Source organism: Perognathus longimembris, chromosome 3, assembly GCF_023159225.1.
Source record: "Perognathus longimembris pacificus isolate PPM17 chromosome 3, ASM2315922v1, whole genome shotgun sequence".
Classification (NCBI taxonomy): Eukaryota; Metazoa; Chordata; class Mammalia; order Rodentia; family Heteromyidae; genus Perognathus; species Perognathus longimembris.
The window spans coordinates 8,227,080-8,244,792 of record NC_063163.1 but is presented as its reverse complement, the minus strand read 5'-3'; the positions used below and the strand labels follow the sequence as shown (position 1 = coordinate 8,244,792).

At 46.2% G+C, this 17,713-nt stretch overlaps 1 protein-coding gene across 4 annotated transcripts in view; it reads right to left on the bottom strand.

Annotated features, from left to right (window-relative positions):
* Dock9 (dedicator of cytokinesis 9) overlaps nt 1-16,000 on the bottom strand; it is a 260,684-nt gene extending 244,684 nt beyond the window's left edge. For all 4 annotated transcript variants that reach the window (XM_048341148.1, XM_048341158.1, XM_048341152.1 and 1 more), the window contains exon 1: nt 15,857-16,000. In XM_048341148.1, the coding sequence (XP_048197105.1) occupies nt 15,857-15,985 (129 nt within the window). In that variant the 5' untranslated portion in view covers nt 15,986-16,000. The remainder of the gene's footprint in view (nt 1-15,856) is intronic.
* Nucleotides 16,001-17,713: the final 1,713 nt, after the last annotated feature.

The window sequence follows — 17,713 nt, the reverse complement described above, 5'->3', positions numbered from 1 at the left end:
ACACACACACACACAAACAGTATAATCTCATTTCCATGTCATATACTTCCATCAACCCAGAGAATTCATGGTACTTTCCAAAAGGACTACCATTTAGAAGTCAACAATAAACTCGAATTTAAAAATTGTATCTTGGCTGGGAATATGGCCGAGTGGTTGGAGTGCACTGGGTTCAATTCCTCAGCACCACATATATAGAAAAAGCCAGAAGTGGCGCTGTGGCTCAAGTGGTGGAATACTAGCCTTGAACAAAAAGAAGCCAGGGACAGTGCTCAGGCCCTGAGTCCAAGCCCTAGGACTGGCAAAAAAAAAAAATTGTATCTTAAAATGTTGTAGTACTTTTAGACAATCATTGCTATTTACCAGGTGTGGTAAAGAGGTTTTAGTTTAGCTGGCTGCTCTTAAATAAATGACTTCATTTCTCTGTCCTTTAGTTTCCTATTGGAAAAATAAAAATAAGACAAGAGTTGATGGCTCACATCTATAATCCTAGCTACTCAGGAGGCTGAGATCTGAGGATTGAGGTTTGAAGCCAGCCAGGACAGGAAAGTTCATGAGACTGTTCAATTAAGGACCAAATAAACTACTGGCAAGACAGATAACTGATAAGAGACAGACAGATAGATAGATAGATAGATAGATAGATAGATAGATAGATAGATAGATATAGACAGATAGATGGATTGACTTAGATAAGACAGACATACTGACCCACCAACAGATGATTTTCCAGAAGCTAAGATAAAATGGGTTTTAGAAAGAACTTGATGAACACTGTTCCACCATTTCATATGAATCTCCTTCCTCTATAAGCATGAAATACAAGGATCTTAGCTGGGTGACAATTTTGCTAACAAAATTCATGTGTGTGCTCTAACTTCAAGAAAACATTTTACACTGCCATGTGTACCTGTACAGATACTAAGATACACATCATTTCTGGATAGGTTACTATCTATTCATTTGTGAAAGTAAAACAACTGGAAAATATTCAAATATATAAAGAACAACTCAGTATATTACCTTTTTGTTTATTTCTTCATAACATTTTTCTTACACACAGGTTATATTTTACACAATTGTCATTATACAGATCTCTGTATAGTGCTTCCTTTACTCAACATTATAATATATTTTGCCATGGTAGAAACTCTCTGTAAGCAGTATTTTTTTTTTTTTTTGGCCAGTTGTGGGCCTTGGACTCAAGGCCTGAGCACTATCTTTTTGCTCAAGGATAGCACTCTGCCACTTGAGCCACAGCACCACTTCCGGTTTTTTTCTATATGTAGTGCTGGGGAATCGAACCCAGGGCTTCATGTATATGAGGCAAGCACTCTTGCCACTAGGCCATATTCCCAGCCCTCTGTAAGCAGTATTTTTAAAGGTGGATATTCACTGTGTACACATCCAACTCTAATGTTTACATTTAAGTGTTTAATACCCAACTGCTAACATCAACACAAAGATCTCTGGGATGAATGCTTTTAGGTGAAGAAACAATGCAGAACTAGGAATTGGAAGAGCTAGGATTGAGGCCCCCCAAACCAAGTCTTATCCGCTATATCCTACTGCCATCCCTAGCAAGAACACTCCCTTTAAAGCAGAAACTGTGCTATCCCACCATACTGTACATTCTAGAATTGAGGGAAGGAACATCTGATAATTTATTCCTGAAACAAGGGAGAATGGCTTACTGTAGATAGTATCTTAATATCACAAACTCACAAACAAAATATTTGCCTATCCTTTTTATGTAAATTATTCTCTGTATAGACTAGAATTTGCTTTTAAGTTCACATGAAAAAAAGCTTACAATAAAGTATTTCTATATCCATATACCTAAACATATATTTTAAGTTAGGACAAAACAGATAGAAACAGTCTGTAAATCTCTAAGTACATTAAGAACTTCAGAATATGGGGCTGGGAATATGGCCTAGTGGCAAGAGTGCTTGCCTTGTATACATGAGGCCCTGGGTTCGATTCCTCAGCACCACATATACAGAAAATGGCCAGAAGTGGCGCTGTGGCTCAAGTGGCAGAGTGCTAGCCTTGAACAAAAAAAGAAGCCAGGGACAGTGCTCAGGCCCTGAGTTCACAGCCTAGGACTGGCCAAAAAAAAAAAAAAAAAGAACTTCAGAATAAACTTTTAAAGGTCAGTGCAGACCGTGGGTAGTGGTTATCAACTTTAGCTTCGCTTTCAGATTAATATTTAATAAATGAGTGAAGCCCCTAACACAAACACTGGTAGCCTGTCTTCCAATGTCACCACACCATGCACTATCTTAACTGGATTGATCTCTGCCAACTTCAAAGAGAAGGAGCCAGGAGAGTCAAAGCTTTGATCAGTTGCTATCAACCTATGGATAAAAAAAAAAAAAATAGTAAAATAAGATAATTAAATAATCTGATGAAGAACCAAAAAAAGAAATAGAAAAGAAAGTAAACTAGAAACAACCTTACCATGCTAAGTATGTCTTATTGGTTAGCAAAAGTCATTGTTTAATGAATAAACTAAGCATCTCCATAGGTTTTCATTAGTTGTATTTGTGCTTTGTTTTCAGATAAATGAGTTACTAAATGCCTAACCAAAGATGTATATATCAGTCTGTTCTTTTTCCTTTGAGGACTCTACAGAATTGATGGAAACAAACTGTCCCCCAAAAAAGGAAATTCATCTTACTTTGTATCAAACTGTATACTCACTGTACAATACTTTACAAAGATCATATATACTGATAATCTGATCAGTTTTTTTCTAAACTAAAGAAAACACACGGCCAGCCTCAAAGTCAAATGTTCTTTATTTGCCTCTCACGTACTAGCCAGGCACTCTACCACTTGAACCACACTTCCAATCCAGCTTTTTTGCTGTGTATTTTGGAGATGAAGTCTAGCAAACTCTTCTGCTGGGTCTGACTTTGAACCAGCAAACTCCATAGCTAAGCCTCTTGAGTAGATAGGATTACAGGCGTGAGCCACTGGTACCCAGCAAAGTCATACATTCTTATGTAAAGGAATGTCACTGAATTTATCACCAGTGGCAAGGAGAAACTAATGTGAGATAATGGAACTATAGATTAGGAAAAATAGACAGCAGGAAGGAAAATGGAATGAAGCAAATAGGAATGGTTGCAAGAGAAAGGTATAAAGTGTTTTGGAGTAAAAAAAGAATGAAAAACTAAAAGGTAACATGTATGATGTTCAGTGTTCGGGATTTGTTATTCCTCAAAAAATATTTATACAATCTGCTATGCTCCAAGGCATTGAAAAAAACCGAGGAAGCAACAGTCAGTGAGAAAAGCAGACATTAAACAAATGGACATACAAATAAATATGAATTACGCTGAGTGGTACAAAGGAAAAAAAACTAGGGTGTGGCATGTTTTAGTTTGGATGGAAGGGCAAGGCCTGTGAGTACAGTTTCAGAGACCAAGGGGAGCGGCCTAGCAGCTGAGAGGAGTTGGGGGGGGGGGGGAAGGGGGGTAATTACTATCCCAAGCAGAGGCTGGCTCACCTGACCATATAAAAGCCCAGCTAGTAAGCAACAGAGGGCGGTGCCTCAAAGGGAGAGCACCTTATGTGTGGAAGGCAATAACAAGCACTGGTATCTTCAGGACTCAGAACCAAACCCATAAGGATGCAATCAGAATGAATGATGGCCTGGAGACCAAACAGGAGAGACCCATCCCTGTTACTTTGGGGACCAAGGCAGAACAGAAGACTGACGAAAGGGAATGTAAGGGAGCAGCAGTCATTAGTGCTGTTTGCCAAAAGACTTCGGTTGTCCTAGCAAGCAAAAAGAAAGCACTGATTCCCAGCCCTCTGGTGACAGGGGTGATCATGGCTTTACCCAATGAAATATGTGAGTAGTGACTCTGAATCCTCATACTTTAGTTCTCTCTAGAGGCCTACCACATTCAAGATGGCAACTATCCCATCAGTCCAGGTCACAGAACAACATGAACTGGGCCCCTAGTCCACTCTTCAGGGAGAGGTGGACTGAGTCACAATGTAACAGAATGCAATGGATGTAGGGATACTTGAAAGACAAAGGCAAAAGGAGATAAAACAGCAGAGACAAAGGAGAAAATAGAGATTTCCAAGGTGGGGATGGTGAAATTATGCTCCTTGTTAAATAAAGAAAACAGGAAAGGGCTATCTAGCTTGGAATGAAAGTGAGTTTGTTTCATACATGCTGCACTAGAGGGAGTGGTAAGAATGCCAATATAGGTAGTAGGGATGGAGCTGGGAGGACAATTAATTTCAACAACCAGAGGTAGAAAAGAGCCCCTCAGGTAATTAAGACGGTTAAAGGTGTCAGGGAGGAAGAAGTGAGACAGACCCGTCCCACAGAAGGGAGGAGGGAAGCACATTAGCATAGGTTAGCATATGGAAGGAAGCAGCCAAAGCTGAGACAGCCTCCTAGCAACTGAGCCAACTCCCAGTCTCTCATCCCTCCCCTATTTGATAAACTTTGAGTAACTCTTTTTATACTCTACCACTTAAGCCGTGCCTCCACCCCTCAGTTTTACTGGCTACTTTTGAGATAAGGTCTTCACCAGCACCTGAGCCTCAATCTGTCCACTTTGGGCTTCTCATCATCTCTAGGCTTGGGCTACTGCATCCAGTTGCTGATAGAATCTTCTAGAATTTCCTTGCCTGGTTGGTTTGGATTACAGTCCTCCCAATCTCAGCCTCCTATATGCTTGGAATGACAGGTATGTAACACTATGTCCAATTATGGGCTGAGAAGGAGGGTCTCTAAACTTTTCCTTCTGGACTGGCCCCAAACCACAATCCTGTTCTCCTCCTAAGTAGCTAGATTACAGGTGTAAGACACTGGCGCCTGGCTGAAACAAGCTTTTTCCGGTGACATAAAATTGTAAGTGCTGCAATATATAATAGGAATAAAATTAACTGTCTTGTAAAAATAACTGATCTTCCTCTAAGAACTTAATGAAATGCAATCTGTGACAAAATCCACTTAGTACAGCACATTCATATTCATCTCTCCTGTCAGTCTTTTTCAAAATAGTAAAAGGAATACATGTCAACTACAGAAGTCTGGAAAGGACAGAAAATCGAAAAGACAAGACTTGACTTCCTATAACCTCATATCCAGATATAAGCGCAGTACACACATTGTATTCTGATTTATGTGTATAAGCATGTATGCATTGTACAGATAGTACAACAAAAAAGCACAAAGTAGGTTTGTCTAAAAACAATGCTATGACAAGTATACACTGTAAATTTTTACCAAACCTACATTCCATACCATATAGTATGGCCCATGTACAAAATCATGTTTTGTTTTATGTTTTTCTTGGGGTATTTTGCCACACTTTCAGAGTTTTGCTGGTTATTTTGAAGACTAAGTCTCAAGGACTTTTCTGCTGGGCTTGCCTCAAGGCACAATCCTCCAGATCTCATCCTCCTGAATAGCTAGGATTGCCATGTCTCCTTTTCCACCTTTGAGCTTCATTGGAATCACACACTGTAGCTAATAGTCTTTTTCTTGGTGTTCTCCCCAGTCTTTATCTCACCATATAATGCTTTGTAAAATTACAACTTTTGACTCATGCAGTGTTTACAATTCTGCAGCCTGGTTTTTACTCCCTTCAATGGTGATTTTAACCATCACTAACCACATCTGTTCTAAAAGCTCTGTGAGAATTTCCTCATTTAATCCTCACAACTCTGAATAGGCATATTAATAGCCACGTTTTTTAGATAGGAAAAGAGGTCAAAAATGTTTAGTGTCTTGTCTAAGGTCAAACATTGACTAGTAGCAAAGCAAAGGAATATGAAAGCTAATTAGCCTAGGCCAAAACTCCTTAACTAACCATAGCCCACCAATGCCTTCCAATGCAGGCTCCAAGTTTTTCTCCTGGTACAAAATTCTGATAGCTTTATACATTCTATAATTTATTTAGTCCACTGTTAAGGGCCTTTAGGTGATTTCACATTATCTGCCCTGAATAATCAACATTGTGATTTTAGGCTTTGTGCTTTATACACATTTCAGATCAGAAATGCCTATTCATTTTAAATAATGGACCATGAAATGGAAGCATGTTAAGGGTTTTTTTGGGGGGGGGTGGGGAGGGAGCGGGCACGCACGGAAAGTGCAGAAGGCTATGTCATCTATCATGTTCTAAAACTCCTGGAGACCCAGTTTGCATAAAATGCCACATGAATGTAGGGTGAATTGGCTCTGCAAATAAAATGTTTCACTCATATCATTTGCAATCTCCAAGCAAAATTCACATCTTGCTTTACTTAATGCTTCTTTAATTATTAGCACCACTGAGCATTTTTTTTCTGCTCTTATTGGCTAACTATAATCCTCTTTGAGGAACTGCCTATGAATGTCCTTTCCTATTTTATACTAATGTTTTTATTGTTAAGTTAATGGTAATATAACAACGACAGAGCTATAGCTAAATAGCCAGAGGGCAAATATTGCTCCTAAATTTGCTGAATGACTGACTCTTTTTTTTTTTTTGTGGCCAGTCCTGGGCCTTGAACTCAGGGACTGAGCACTGTCCCTGGCTTCCTTTTGCTCAAGGCTAGCACTCTGCCACTTGGGCCACAGCGCCACTTCTGGCCGTTTTCTATATATGTGGTGCTGGGGAATCGAACCCAGGGCTTCATATGTACGAGACAAGCGCTCTTGCCACTAGGCCATATTCCCAGCCCATGACTGGCTCTTAACTGAATGTTACTTGTGACACACAGAATAGAAGTTTAGTGTTAACATGCAAAGACAGTAATAAGAGTGGCATGAAGTCACAGTGCCCAGGTTCAATACCCAGCCCTTGCACATAACTATCACTATGACCTTCAGATGTCTTAGCCTCACAAACATAAAGCTCTCATGCACAAAGCCCTCAGCTCATCACCAGTAAAGCTCAAGTTCACCCCTATAGCCCAGGCCAAAGTTTCATACTTTAAAAATCCCTCTAGCCTAGCACCAGTAGCTCATACCTGTAATCCTAGCTACTTAGAAGGGTGAGCTCGGATGATCACAGTTCAAGGCCAGCCTGGACAGTGTAAGGTCCTCCGGGGAAGGGCTCCAGGCATATGCCCCCCACCTGGTTGTCTCCACCCAGTTACCTGGGTAACCGGCATACCTGGAGGCAGTTAACTCCCACATCCCTGAGGGCACATCCCAATGCACCTGGCCACACCTCCCCACCCCTGACCTAGATAAGGCAAGCCTGGGGATGACTCCCCCTCAAGCCCACCAAGTGGAGTACGCCTTGAACTTGGCTGCAGGCCAGCAGCTCAGCAAAATCAAGTTCTCTCCTCTGCCTGAATACCTCCAGGTGTTTTCGGCTGCCTATTTTAATAACTGTTACCAACACTCTTACACATGGGATTTTTTTTTTTTTTTTTTTGCCAGTCCTGGGGCTTGGACTCAGGGCCAGAGCACTGTTCCTGGCTTCATTTTGCTCAAGGCTAGCACTCTACCACTTGAGCCACAGCGCCGCCACTTCTGGCTTTTTCTATATATATGGTGCTGAGGGATCGAACCCAGGGCTTCATGTATATGAGGCAAGCATTTTACCACTAGGCCATATTCCCAACCCCTCTTACCAACACTCTTATCTTCAGTGAATCACCAAAAAGCAGAAGGGGAGCTGTGGCTCAAGTAGTAGCGTACTAGCCTTGAGCAAAAAAGCTCAGAGACGGCATCCAGGCCCTGAGTTCAAGCCCCAGGACTTGATCCTCTATCAGCTGAGAACATAGTGGTACAGTACCAACCTAACATGTACAATGCTCCGAGTTCTATCATCAGCACTGTATTGTAAAATACATACCATTGTAAGGTTTTTTAAAGTAGGTTGCCAATAAAGGGGAACACCACGCGTATTTGGGCAGGAGAGAAAAGTTTATTCTCGAACTGCTGGCCTGTGGCCAAGGTGATGCATGGCCGGAGAAAAGGGGCGACACTCCCCCCCCCCCCCCCCGCGCCCCCACCAGCCCTGCTTTATCTAGGGCAAGGACGGGAAGGTGTGGGCCGGTGAGGGGAAGTGGCTGCCTCTAGCCTCTAGGTAAGGCAGTTACCTAAGTAAGGCAGGTACTGGGTGGAGACTTTAGACAGGCAGGAAGGGGCATATGCATGGAACCTGAAAGCATAGGTCCCGGCCATCCCAGAGGACCAAGCGGAGATAATCACAGGCAGGAGAAGAAGGTTCATAAGGAGGTTTATTAGTGGGGCCATAATTTCCAAGGGAGAGGGAGTTACGTGGCGTCAGCACCTTATCCAGGTGGCAGCTTCTCTCTGGGGGTAAAGGGGAAGTAGGTAGGTAGTGAGTAGGAGTGGCTCATTAGGTATGGGTGGATCTGAGGGCTAGTGGGAAGAGCTGAGGACCTGAGGCTAGGGAAATGCTAACAGAACTCTCCCTGGGTGGATCTTACAACCATAAATTTATTAAAGTGAGGTATGGTAACTGTGATACTATTCTAGAAGGCAGGAGGACTGAGCATTCAAGGCCAACCTGGGATTTATAGTAAGACCTTGTCTCAAACAAAAAAACTCTATCCTTGACTATTGATTTGTTTAGGCTGTTTCATTTATTTATTTTGTGCATAACTCTCTTTTGCCCATCCTAGGGCTTGAATTCAGGGCACTGTCTCTGAGCCTCTTTGTGCTCAAAGCTAGTACTCTACCTCTTGAGCCACAGTGTCACTTCCAGCTTTTTTGAGTGGTTTATAGATGAGTCTCCTCAGATCTCAGCCTCCTAAGTAACTAGTATAACAGACATAGGCCACCAGCACCTGGCTTGCCCATAACTTTTATACTTAGCTGTAATTTACTCCAGCATGTGATGTAAAGTGGAGCTAAACACATTAACTGAATATTACTGAATAGTAACCCACCATACTTCTCTAGTACCCATGGAACCCTAAAGGCTTTCAGACACACAGAACACTTCCTGGGTTTTCCCTTCCATGTCACAGGCCTCTCTTCCCGTTCTTGGGCTATAAGACACAAAGTAGTCACATTGCTTTCTCCCAGGATTACATGTGCGAGAAGATCTCTCTAAGAAGCATATGTTTGTTCTTGGGCTAGTTTAAACCTCTTTCCTAAAAATAATTTTCAAAAAGAAAAGAAAAAAATCTATTTTATGATATATCCTCAGCCAACCATTGAATCTATCCCTAGCTTTTGCATCTGTAGTTCTCCAACATTTCTTTCCTTTGCTCTTAAAACTTGTCTGTTGCAAACCACTGTGAGTGCCTTGTCCTGCAGCAGTCAGGAGCAAAGCAATGATGGAGAAGGGACCGTGGAACCAGCTTGCCGTTTCAGGGTACCAGGGGACCTGCTGCTTGCTGTCACAACAGATCCAGAGGGTCCCGTGAACTGGGCTTTTATTAAACATCAAATAGAGGAGTACGTGCAGAAAGCAAGGTAGCAGTCTCTTTGAAGAGTTGGGGAAACAATCCTAGGATAGGTGACCCCCTGAAAACAGAAGGTGAAGGTGAGCAGCAAACAAACACAATTTGGTTAAGCTCCAGCCAGGCTCCAAGGCCTGGGGAAGTTCAGAAGTGAAGCTTAAGAGTTTACACCTAGGGTGGAATCTGTAGCCTTTGTGTGGTGGAATCTGTAGCCTTTGTAATACTATGTAATAGATCTTTCTCAGGCTGCTGTCAGCCTTCTGAGAGTCAGCGAATGGCATTCCAATTCCCTTTGGCCCACCTCATGGCTCCCCACTTACAGGTTCCCACACTTGTCCCTCTAAGGAGTGACATTGTCAAAACAGAAATGTACTCATTATCTGACTTATGTAACTATAACCCCTCTGTATATCACTTTTATATAACAATAAAAACCTTAAAAGAAATGTACTCATAACCTAACTTATGGAACTGTAACCCCTGAAGGATTGACCCCCCACACACACACACACATACCCTATTGCCTCAGGCCCATATAGACACAAGGCAAAACCTCAATAGGCAACCCTGCTTTTTTTTTTGGCCAGTCCTGGGGCTTGGACTCAGGGCCTGAGCACTGTCCCTGGCTTCCTTTTTGCTCAAGGCTAGCACTCTGCCACTTGAGCCACAGTGCCATTTCTGGCTGTTTTCTAGATATGTGGTGCTGGAGAATCGAACCCAGGGCTTCATGTATACAAGGCGAGCTCTCTTGCCACTAGGCCATATTCCCAGCCCCGCGACCCTGCTTTGATATGCAGGCAGGACATCTCACCTAGGCCCAGCTGTAAACAATCCTTTGTGGGCCAAATGGAAAAGCCCCAACCTCCTAGACCTAGAGGTTCCTTCATTAACCTCTGCCTCCTTGCTCAGACCCCATTCAAGCCTGGTCCCAAATTCACCCTGGGGACACAACCTCCAATCCCTGGACAAGGTCTGGGGAAGGTCTGTGCCCCTGGCTGTTCCTCAAAAAACAGTCTATGGAGACCTATTCCTTTTCCGTTCTCCTCCAAACAACCCCTCTGTACATCACCTAGGTAGTAACAATTTTTTAAGTGAAAAAAAGACAAAACTTGACCCTCTCTGCCCAAGTTATTCTGCCCTTTCTGGGCACACCTAGACATTCTAAGTATTAATTCAAGTTCCCTATCTAAAATATATATATATATATATATATTTAAGTCTTGCTTGTCTGTTATCTTCCAAGGCCAGTTCTATTCTCCAGAATCCCCTGCCCAAGTACACTACTTCCCTGTGATTTCACCTTCCTCCATTTTCTGAACCACACCTCTGACTCTTCCATGGTGCTCATTTGCAGTTACCTGTCTGTTTATGGACAATTGTCTGGTCCACTTGTTTAGATCATAAACCCTTGAGACACAGACCTATATGAATGTGATATTCTCAACCTCCAGCAGTGAGTCCTAATCCAGACTAGACCTCCAGAAATATGGATAAAGATTTCCAAATTTCTTTCTTCCCTGTTTAAGTTCAAGGCCTAACTACTATCCTCTGGCTTCCCAATATGCAAATGAACTAGAAGCCACAGAAATGGGACCTGTTAGTGATTAGCTACTTAGAGATGGGCCTCCACCCTGCTTCCTGTGTTTGGGGACATTTTTGTTTATTAGGACTGCGCCAGAGGGTAGAGAAAGACAGTGAGGTAACCCTCAGGCCAGCTCAATTGTCAGTATTCTAACATACCAGATTTAAAATTATAGCCAAAATAAAGGTTTTATCGTACCTGAGGATTTCAAAGAACACCCCCACTGGGGTGTCATGTTACCTCAGCTAACACTGGAATCTTGAGTTGACCAAAGCACCAAGTGCAGCATATTGTCATCCAAGGCTTCCTGTTCATCCTCCTCCAGTAACACAAAGGAAAATTGGGCAAAGACCAATTGTGTGGAAGGGTAGCCTTGGCAAGGGCTTGACACTGAAGGAGGGTTTGAAGCAGAACATGCTGAGATAAGATCAGTAAGGAAGCCAGGCAGCCAGATGACTTGTATATCAATACCCAAGCACAAGACAGTCGGCAAACCCATGCAAAGGAAAGTGTCACAATATTTACACCAGTCTTTCACTGAAAGGATATTTTTAGTCCCTGGGTAGTGTATTCTCTTAGATCTAGGCCATTATGATACTGTCTTTCATATGTGTGCAAGATCTAAGGTAAAATTTCTTCAGGAGATCCAAAAGCAATCACCACTCAACCTTGCTCAGGGAATTGATTCTGGGTTTCCTACTAGACTCTGACACACATTTTGAACCTGCAGCCCTCTTAACTACTCTAACACATAGAAATCTAGACCAAATTTGTGGGGGATTCTTACTCATTACAAAATAAATAAATAAATAAATAAATAAATTACTTTTCCTACAGCTAGGAATCTAGTACACCACACTACTTTCACAAAGTAATTTAGAATGTTAGCGTGTTGATGGATCAGGGACCCTAAGGTTCAGAAAAATTAAGCAACAGTTCAACTGAACTTAAGTATCTGACAGAATATATGTCAGGCATACATCCAAGCTTTACCTATGCAGCTTATTTAATCCTCCCAACAACTCTACAAGGAATATATGATTAGTATATCTACTCCACAGACAAAAACACTGAGGCTCAGAATATACATACAAATGCACAGCTGGCAAAACCGTTAGAAAAAAACACAGGAGTTTTGAATAATGATAAGTACCTGCCTGCAAAAATTTTCTGGGTCTTTATTAGAACAAAATAACAATCAAAAAACTTTTTTCTAGGCTGGGAATATGGCCTCGTGGTAGAGTGCTTACCTTCCATGCATGAAGCCCTGGGTTCGATTCCTCAGCATCACATATAAAGAAAAAGCCTGAAGTAGCACTGTGGCTCAAGTGGCAGAGTGCTAGCCTTGAGCAAAAAGAAGCCAGAGACAGTGTTCAGGCACTGAGTCCAAGCCTCAGGACTGGCAAAAAAGAAAAAAAAATAAATCTTTTTTCTAACGGGAAATTTGAACAGTACATCAATAAACTATCATTACTTGTTTCACAACATAGTTAGCTAAAAGTATTTCTCTTTTAAATAACATATACTAGGTATACAGGGGTGAGATGTTATAAGGCAAGGAACTTAAGACAGATAAAGTAAGCTTGGCAAAATATTGGTAATTATTGAATCTGGATGATGAAACACGAAGGTTCATTATATTATTCTCTCTGCTGTTTTCATATGCTTAATTTCCAAACTTGTCAAATTAATACAAAATTATATATAAAAGCCCACAAACATGATTAAAAAATTATAAACACATCACTTTCATATTTTAAAATTTGTGGGGTTTTGTTTTCCCAATCCTGGGGCTCGAACTCAGGGCCTGGGCACTGTCCCCAAGCTTCTTTGCGCTCAAGGCTAGCACTCTACCACTTTAGCGCCCACTTCCGGCTTTTTCTGTATATGTGGTGCTAAGGAATCGAACCCAGGGCTTCATGCATGCTAGGCAAGCACTCTACCACTAGGCCACATTCCCAGCCCCTTAAAATTTGTTTTTAAGAGCAGCTTTCAACACTCACTGACCCACTTCATTTTGTTGTTTATGACCCCTCAATCATCTATCACTCATCAATACTTGAAGCGTGGGAAGAGCTAGTTAAACTCACTTTGTTAATTTGTTTTAGGCCATTTGCAGAACTGCTTTATTAGTCAGCTAGCTAAGAATATTTATTGAGCAGTTATTATGCTGTATTATTGTATTAGCAGAGATCCAAGTTATCAAAAGCAGAAAAGAGGCCAGGAGCTGGTGGCCCACGCTTATAATTCTAACTACTTAGGAAGTTGAGATCTGAAGATCAAGGTCATGGTTCAAAGCCAGCCCCGGTAGAAAAGTCTGTGAAACTCATCTCCAATTAACCAGCAAAAAGCTGGAAATAGAGTGATAAGGTGCCAGCCATGAGCAAAAAAGCCATGGAAGAGCATGTGGCCCTGAGTTCAAGCCTCAGTACTGGTGCATGAGTGTGCACACACACACGAGCAGAGCAATATTTCCATCCAAGTGTTTATGGACAGAGCAAGACTGCTCTGCCCCCTAAGAGGATCAGTTACCTTCCTAGAGCCTCATACAACAGAGTCAAGCCAGAATTTATGTGACAGGTGCACCTGCTATGGCTTTCTGGCAGACCCTGTAGCAGCAAAAAAAAGAAAACAATGGCAGAGGTGAGAGGGAAGAGGTTTATGGGTAGTTTTTAGTGCCTGTGAAGCTCCCAGATTCCCCTTCTGCCATGAAGGAAAACTGTAATGCATTCCCACCCAGCCAGGAAGGCCATCACACCTGAGTGGGCCCACCAGCTACCCTGCCTCTTGTGACTGTTTCATCACAGATTTCACTGGACAAGTTACCACAGACAGCCAAGACTACGAGTTGAGACACCAACCAGGCATCTGGCTGTTCACGATTTAGAGTTGAGACACCAACCAGGCATCTGGCTGTTCACGATTTAAAGGTGTCTAGGGAAAGCAGATATACTACTACAGTGTCAGGAGGTTAACAGAGTATCATCAGCATGTCATGTGTAGGAATGGGCACACTCAGTCACGCTCATAGACTATCTTTCTACAAGAAGGGCAGGTATATATATTCAAGACTACTGCACTTTAGTAAGTAATAGTGGTACACCACTGCTAGCACTTATGCACTCCACAAAGTAGCTTCTTACAGTCTTACCGCCTCCTCTTCAGCGGAGGTCTGTCAGCACTATGGAAATGGTGGCATCATAATGTTTTATTTACTTATTTATTTATTTATTTATTTATTTATTTTGGCTAGGCCTTGAACTCAGGGCCTGAGCACTGTCCCTGGCTTCTTTTTGCTCAAGGCTAGCACTCTACCACTTGAGCCACAGCACCACTTCTGGCTGTTTTTATATATATGGTGCTGGGGAATCGAACCCAGGGCTTCATTTATACAAGGCAAGCTCTCTTGCCACTAGGCCATATACCCAGCCCCCATAATAAGTTTTATTTACTCTTCTTTTGCTTCCAATTCCTAATGATCACAGCAGGCAAAATTAAGAGGAAAAAGTCCCAGAAAAGATGCAATAGAGGTTACTAAATTTTTCCTTGACATATTCTCACTGGCAAAAGTCAAGAAGATGCAAGCAATGGTACTTAGGCCAAAACAGCAGTCATTATCTAGGATTATGGAACAGCAAGCCAGGTTCTCATCTATTCCCAACTCCTACTTCTCAGAGATCAATTTTCTTAAAATAAAGTAAAAATTCCTGTTTATCACAGATGATACTGAAGTTTGAGAAATCTGGGGTGAGTTGGCAGAGCAGGCAGAGCAAAGAAAAACCAAACTAAGCGAACTGGATATGGTAATCAGCAACTATCTCCACAAACATCATGCATACAGTTCTCTGTCCAGGAAGGGAATCGAGCTGTCACTAAGATGAAGCATCTGCTGCTGTGTTGGGAGACCCAGGAGCTTCGACAGGTCCCAGACACACAATGCCACAAAGCCAGACAATCATTTTCAAGGCTCCTCTCCTTACACTGTTCCAACAAACAGCACAAGTCACACGCCCACAAACAAGCAGCCTCTTTTCAGAAAGTAAGCGGGAGCGACAATGTAAGGGAGCTGCTAAGAGTTTCCAGCTGCCCTGCAGAAGCTCACTCCTGGCCCAACAGACCCCACACTCCCTACCATCCCAGCCATCAAGAGGCTGCCTCCTGGCCAAACATCGCAGGACCAGCTCTGACGGTGGAAAAGTTGATTTCAAAGTTCATATTCCTCCCACCCAGAGGCCTATTCCCCAAAGCCGTTTGGCCGCGACCAGACCCCTCTTGGATTGGCTTGCTCTGAAGTCCCCAAATTTCGAAGTGATCTGTAGGAAAGCCGGACAATCACCCAAAGGTTCCTGGCAGGGCTCACCGACCCTTCGTAGAAGGCCGACGAACCTCTGGCTACCTGCTTGTGACAGCGGGAAGGGGAGAGGGACCTCCCCCACCCCCGACCCCCACCCCGGGGAGCACACCCCCCCACCCCCACCCCGGGGAGCAGGCTGGATTTGGAAGCCCCTAACTCCACTCCCAGGAGCCGGTCCCCAGGCCACAGGTGCCCAGCCAGTCCAGAACGCGCGGAGGATGGGGCGCTAAGGGGTAAGGCGAGTCACTGCGCAGTTGGCCGAGGTAGGTGCGGGGCGGGGGGGGGCGGGGAGGAATGGGGGGGAAGCTGAGACGGGGGGGGGGGGGGAAGACCTCACTTCCGAGGACCGCGACTGGGAGGGAAACCCCAGGATTCGGGGAGGGAAAGGCAGTCTCCGTCCCTCCCCAGCCCCCCGCCCCGCTCTCCGCAGCCCGGCGGGTACCTGCACCGACTCCCGGCGCCCGCCTCCGCCGGCCCCCCCTCCCTCCCTCCCCCTGCCCCGCACTCACCAGCAGCACCGAGCCGCGCACCACCTCCGACACGCTCTGCCGCAGCTCGGCCGCCGTGCCCGGCTTACTCAGCGCCCTGGTGAACTTCCGAGTCTCCGCCGAGGCGGGGAGCAGCGGCGGCTGTGACATCCTCCCGCCGCCGCCGCCGCCGCCGCCGCGGCCGGCACCACCGCGGCCGCAGCCGCCCGTCCCCGATCCCGCGGTGCGGTCCGGCCCGGCCGCGCCGCCCGCCAGGTGCGCCCTCGGCGCTCGGCCCGCGCCGCCCGCTCCGCCCGCGGTTCCCGCCGCCGCCGCCGCCGCCGCGCACGCCCCGCAGCCCCGGCCGCGCCCTGCCCTGCGCTGCGCTCCGTGTCACGCCCCGAGGCGCCCCGCTCCGCGTCCGCGGCTCCCAGCGCTCCGAGCCGGGTCCGGGCTCGTTGGCGAGGACGGGGCGCGAGGCGGCCGCTCCCCCATGCCACCAGCCCGGGTCTCCCCCCCCCCCCCCCGCCCTGCCGCTCTCCGGGCCGCCTCCTCGGGGCGGGGTGTCCGGCGCAGCGGGGGCGGGGCGGAGCGGAGCGGCCGGGCGGGGGAGGGGCGGGCGCTGCGGGACGGCGGCCCCGCGCGGGAGCCCGACCGAGACCCACGGGGGGGAGTCACGCGCCACCCGGGACCCCCTCTACCCCCCGGCGGCGATGTCCACGCAGCCCTGGGGCGCGCGAGCCCTCGGTCCGTGGAGCCGCTCCTCGCTCGTAGGGACCACGAGGTCCCAGTGGGGCGGAGGCCCGCGGGGAGGCACCGCGCCCGGGGCTCGGGGGCTTCCTGCCGGGACGGGGTCTGTCAGAGTGGCCTTGACCGGCACGGAAAGCCCGCCGCGACGGGGCCACGGGGCGACGCGCTTCTGCCCGGGACTCGAGCCCACCTTGTCGCCTCCAGAGGCGTGGGGCGAGCCGGTGGGACTGGGACCGCGGAAGTCGGGAGCCGCGGGGGACACACGCAGCTCCCGAGCCCGCCGGCACCCGGGACGCGGGCAGGACTCGCGGCTTCGCTTATCTCGCGGGTGGCCTGAGGGTGACGATGTACGAGGGGTTTAGGGGACTGGGCGGCGGCGCGCCCGGGCTGAAGTGGCCCGACTGCCGCCCCCCCCCCCAGCCGCTAGTGCTCGCCCGGACCCCGGCGCGGCACTGCTGACCGGAGGAACTAACTTCACCTCACGAGGCCCCACCCGCTTCCCAGCCCCACAGGACCCCCGGAGTGCTGCCCGCTCCTCCCTCAGCGGGCTGCAGCCGAATGCTGACCCGGCCGCCCGCCCGGAGGCCGCCGGGGCACACCGGAGATTAGCGCTCGACCTGCGGCGCATGCTCGGTGGTTTCTGTTTGGGCGGGTTCCTGGGGCGGGGAGCGTCGCTGTAAGGGAGGCTTCGCTGATTGGTCGGTCTCCTAAGGCCACGCCCATCCCCTACTGATGGACAGCTCCTCACATGCAGGATTGGCTTCCGCAAGGTGCAGTGGCCTTAAAAACTGTCTTTGGGGGGATTCCATGACGCACTTTCCACCCAGGTATCTCGAAGCTTCTTAGTCTTTGCGTTGGAAGATTCTACCTTAACAAGCGAGCCAAACATTGGCCTAAAGTGTAATCTTAAATTGGTAGGGAAAAATACCATCTGGTAAAAAAGATTTTAAAAAAAAACACCGTTCTGGAGTTAATGGGTAGGTCCAGCACATAATAAGTAAGACCAGAGATTAGGCATGCAGTTAGCATTCAGTAGGTGCTTGCTGGATTGGGTTGCTTTCCTAGTGGATGGAGATCACGGGAATGAACCAGACAGATTGGGAGATAAAGCAGTTAAAAACAATTATACATCAGCCATTTCCTCCTCCA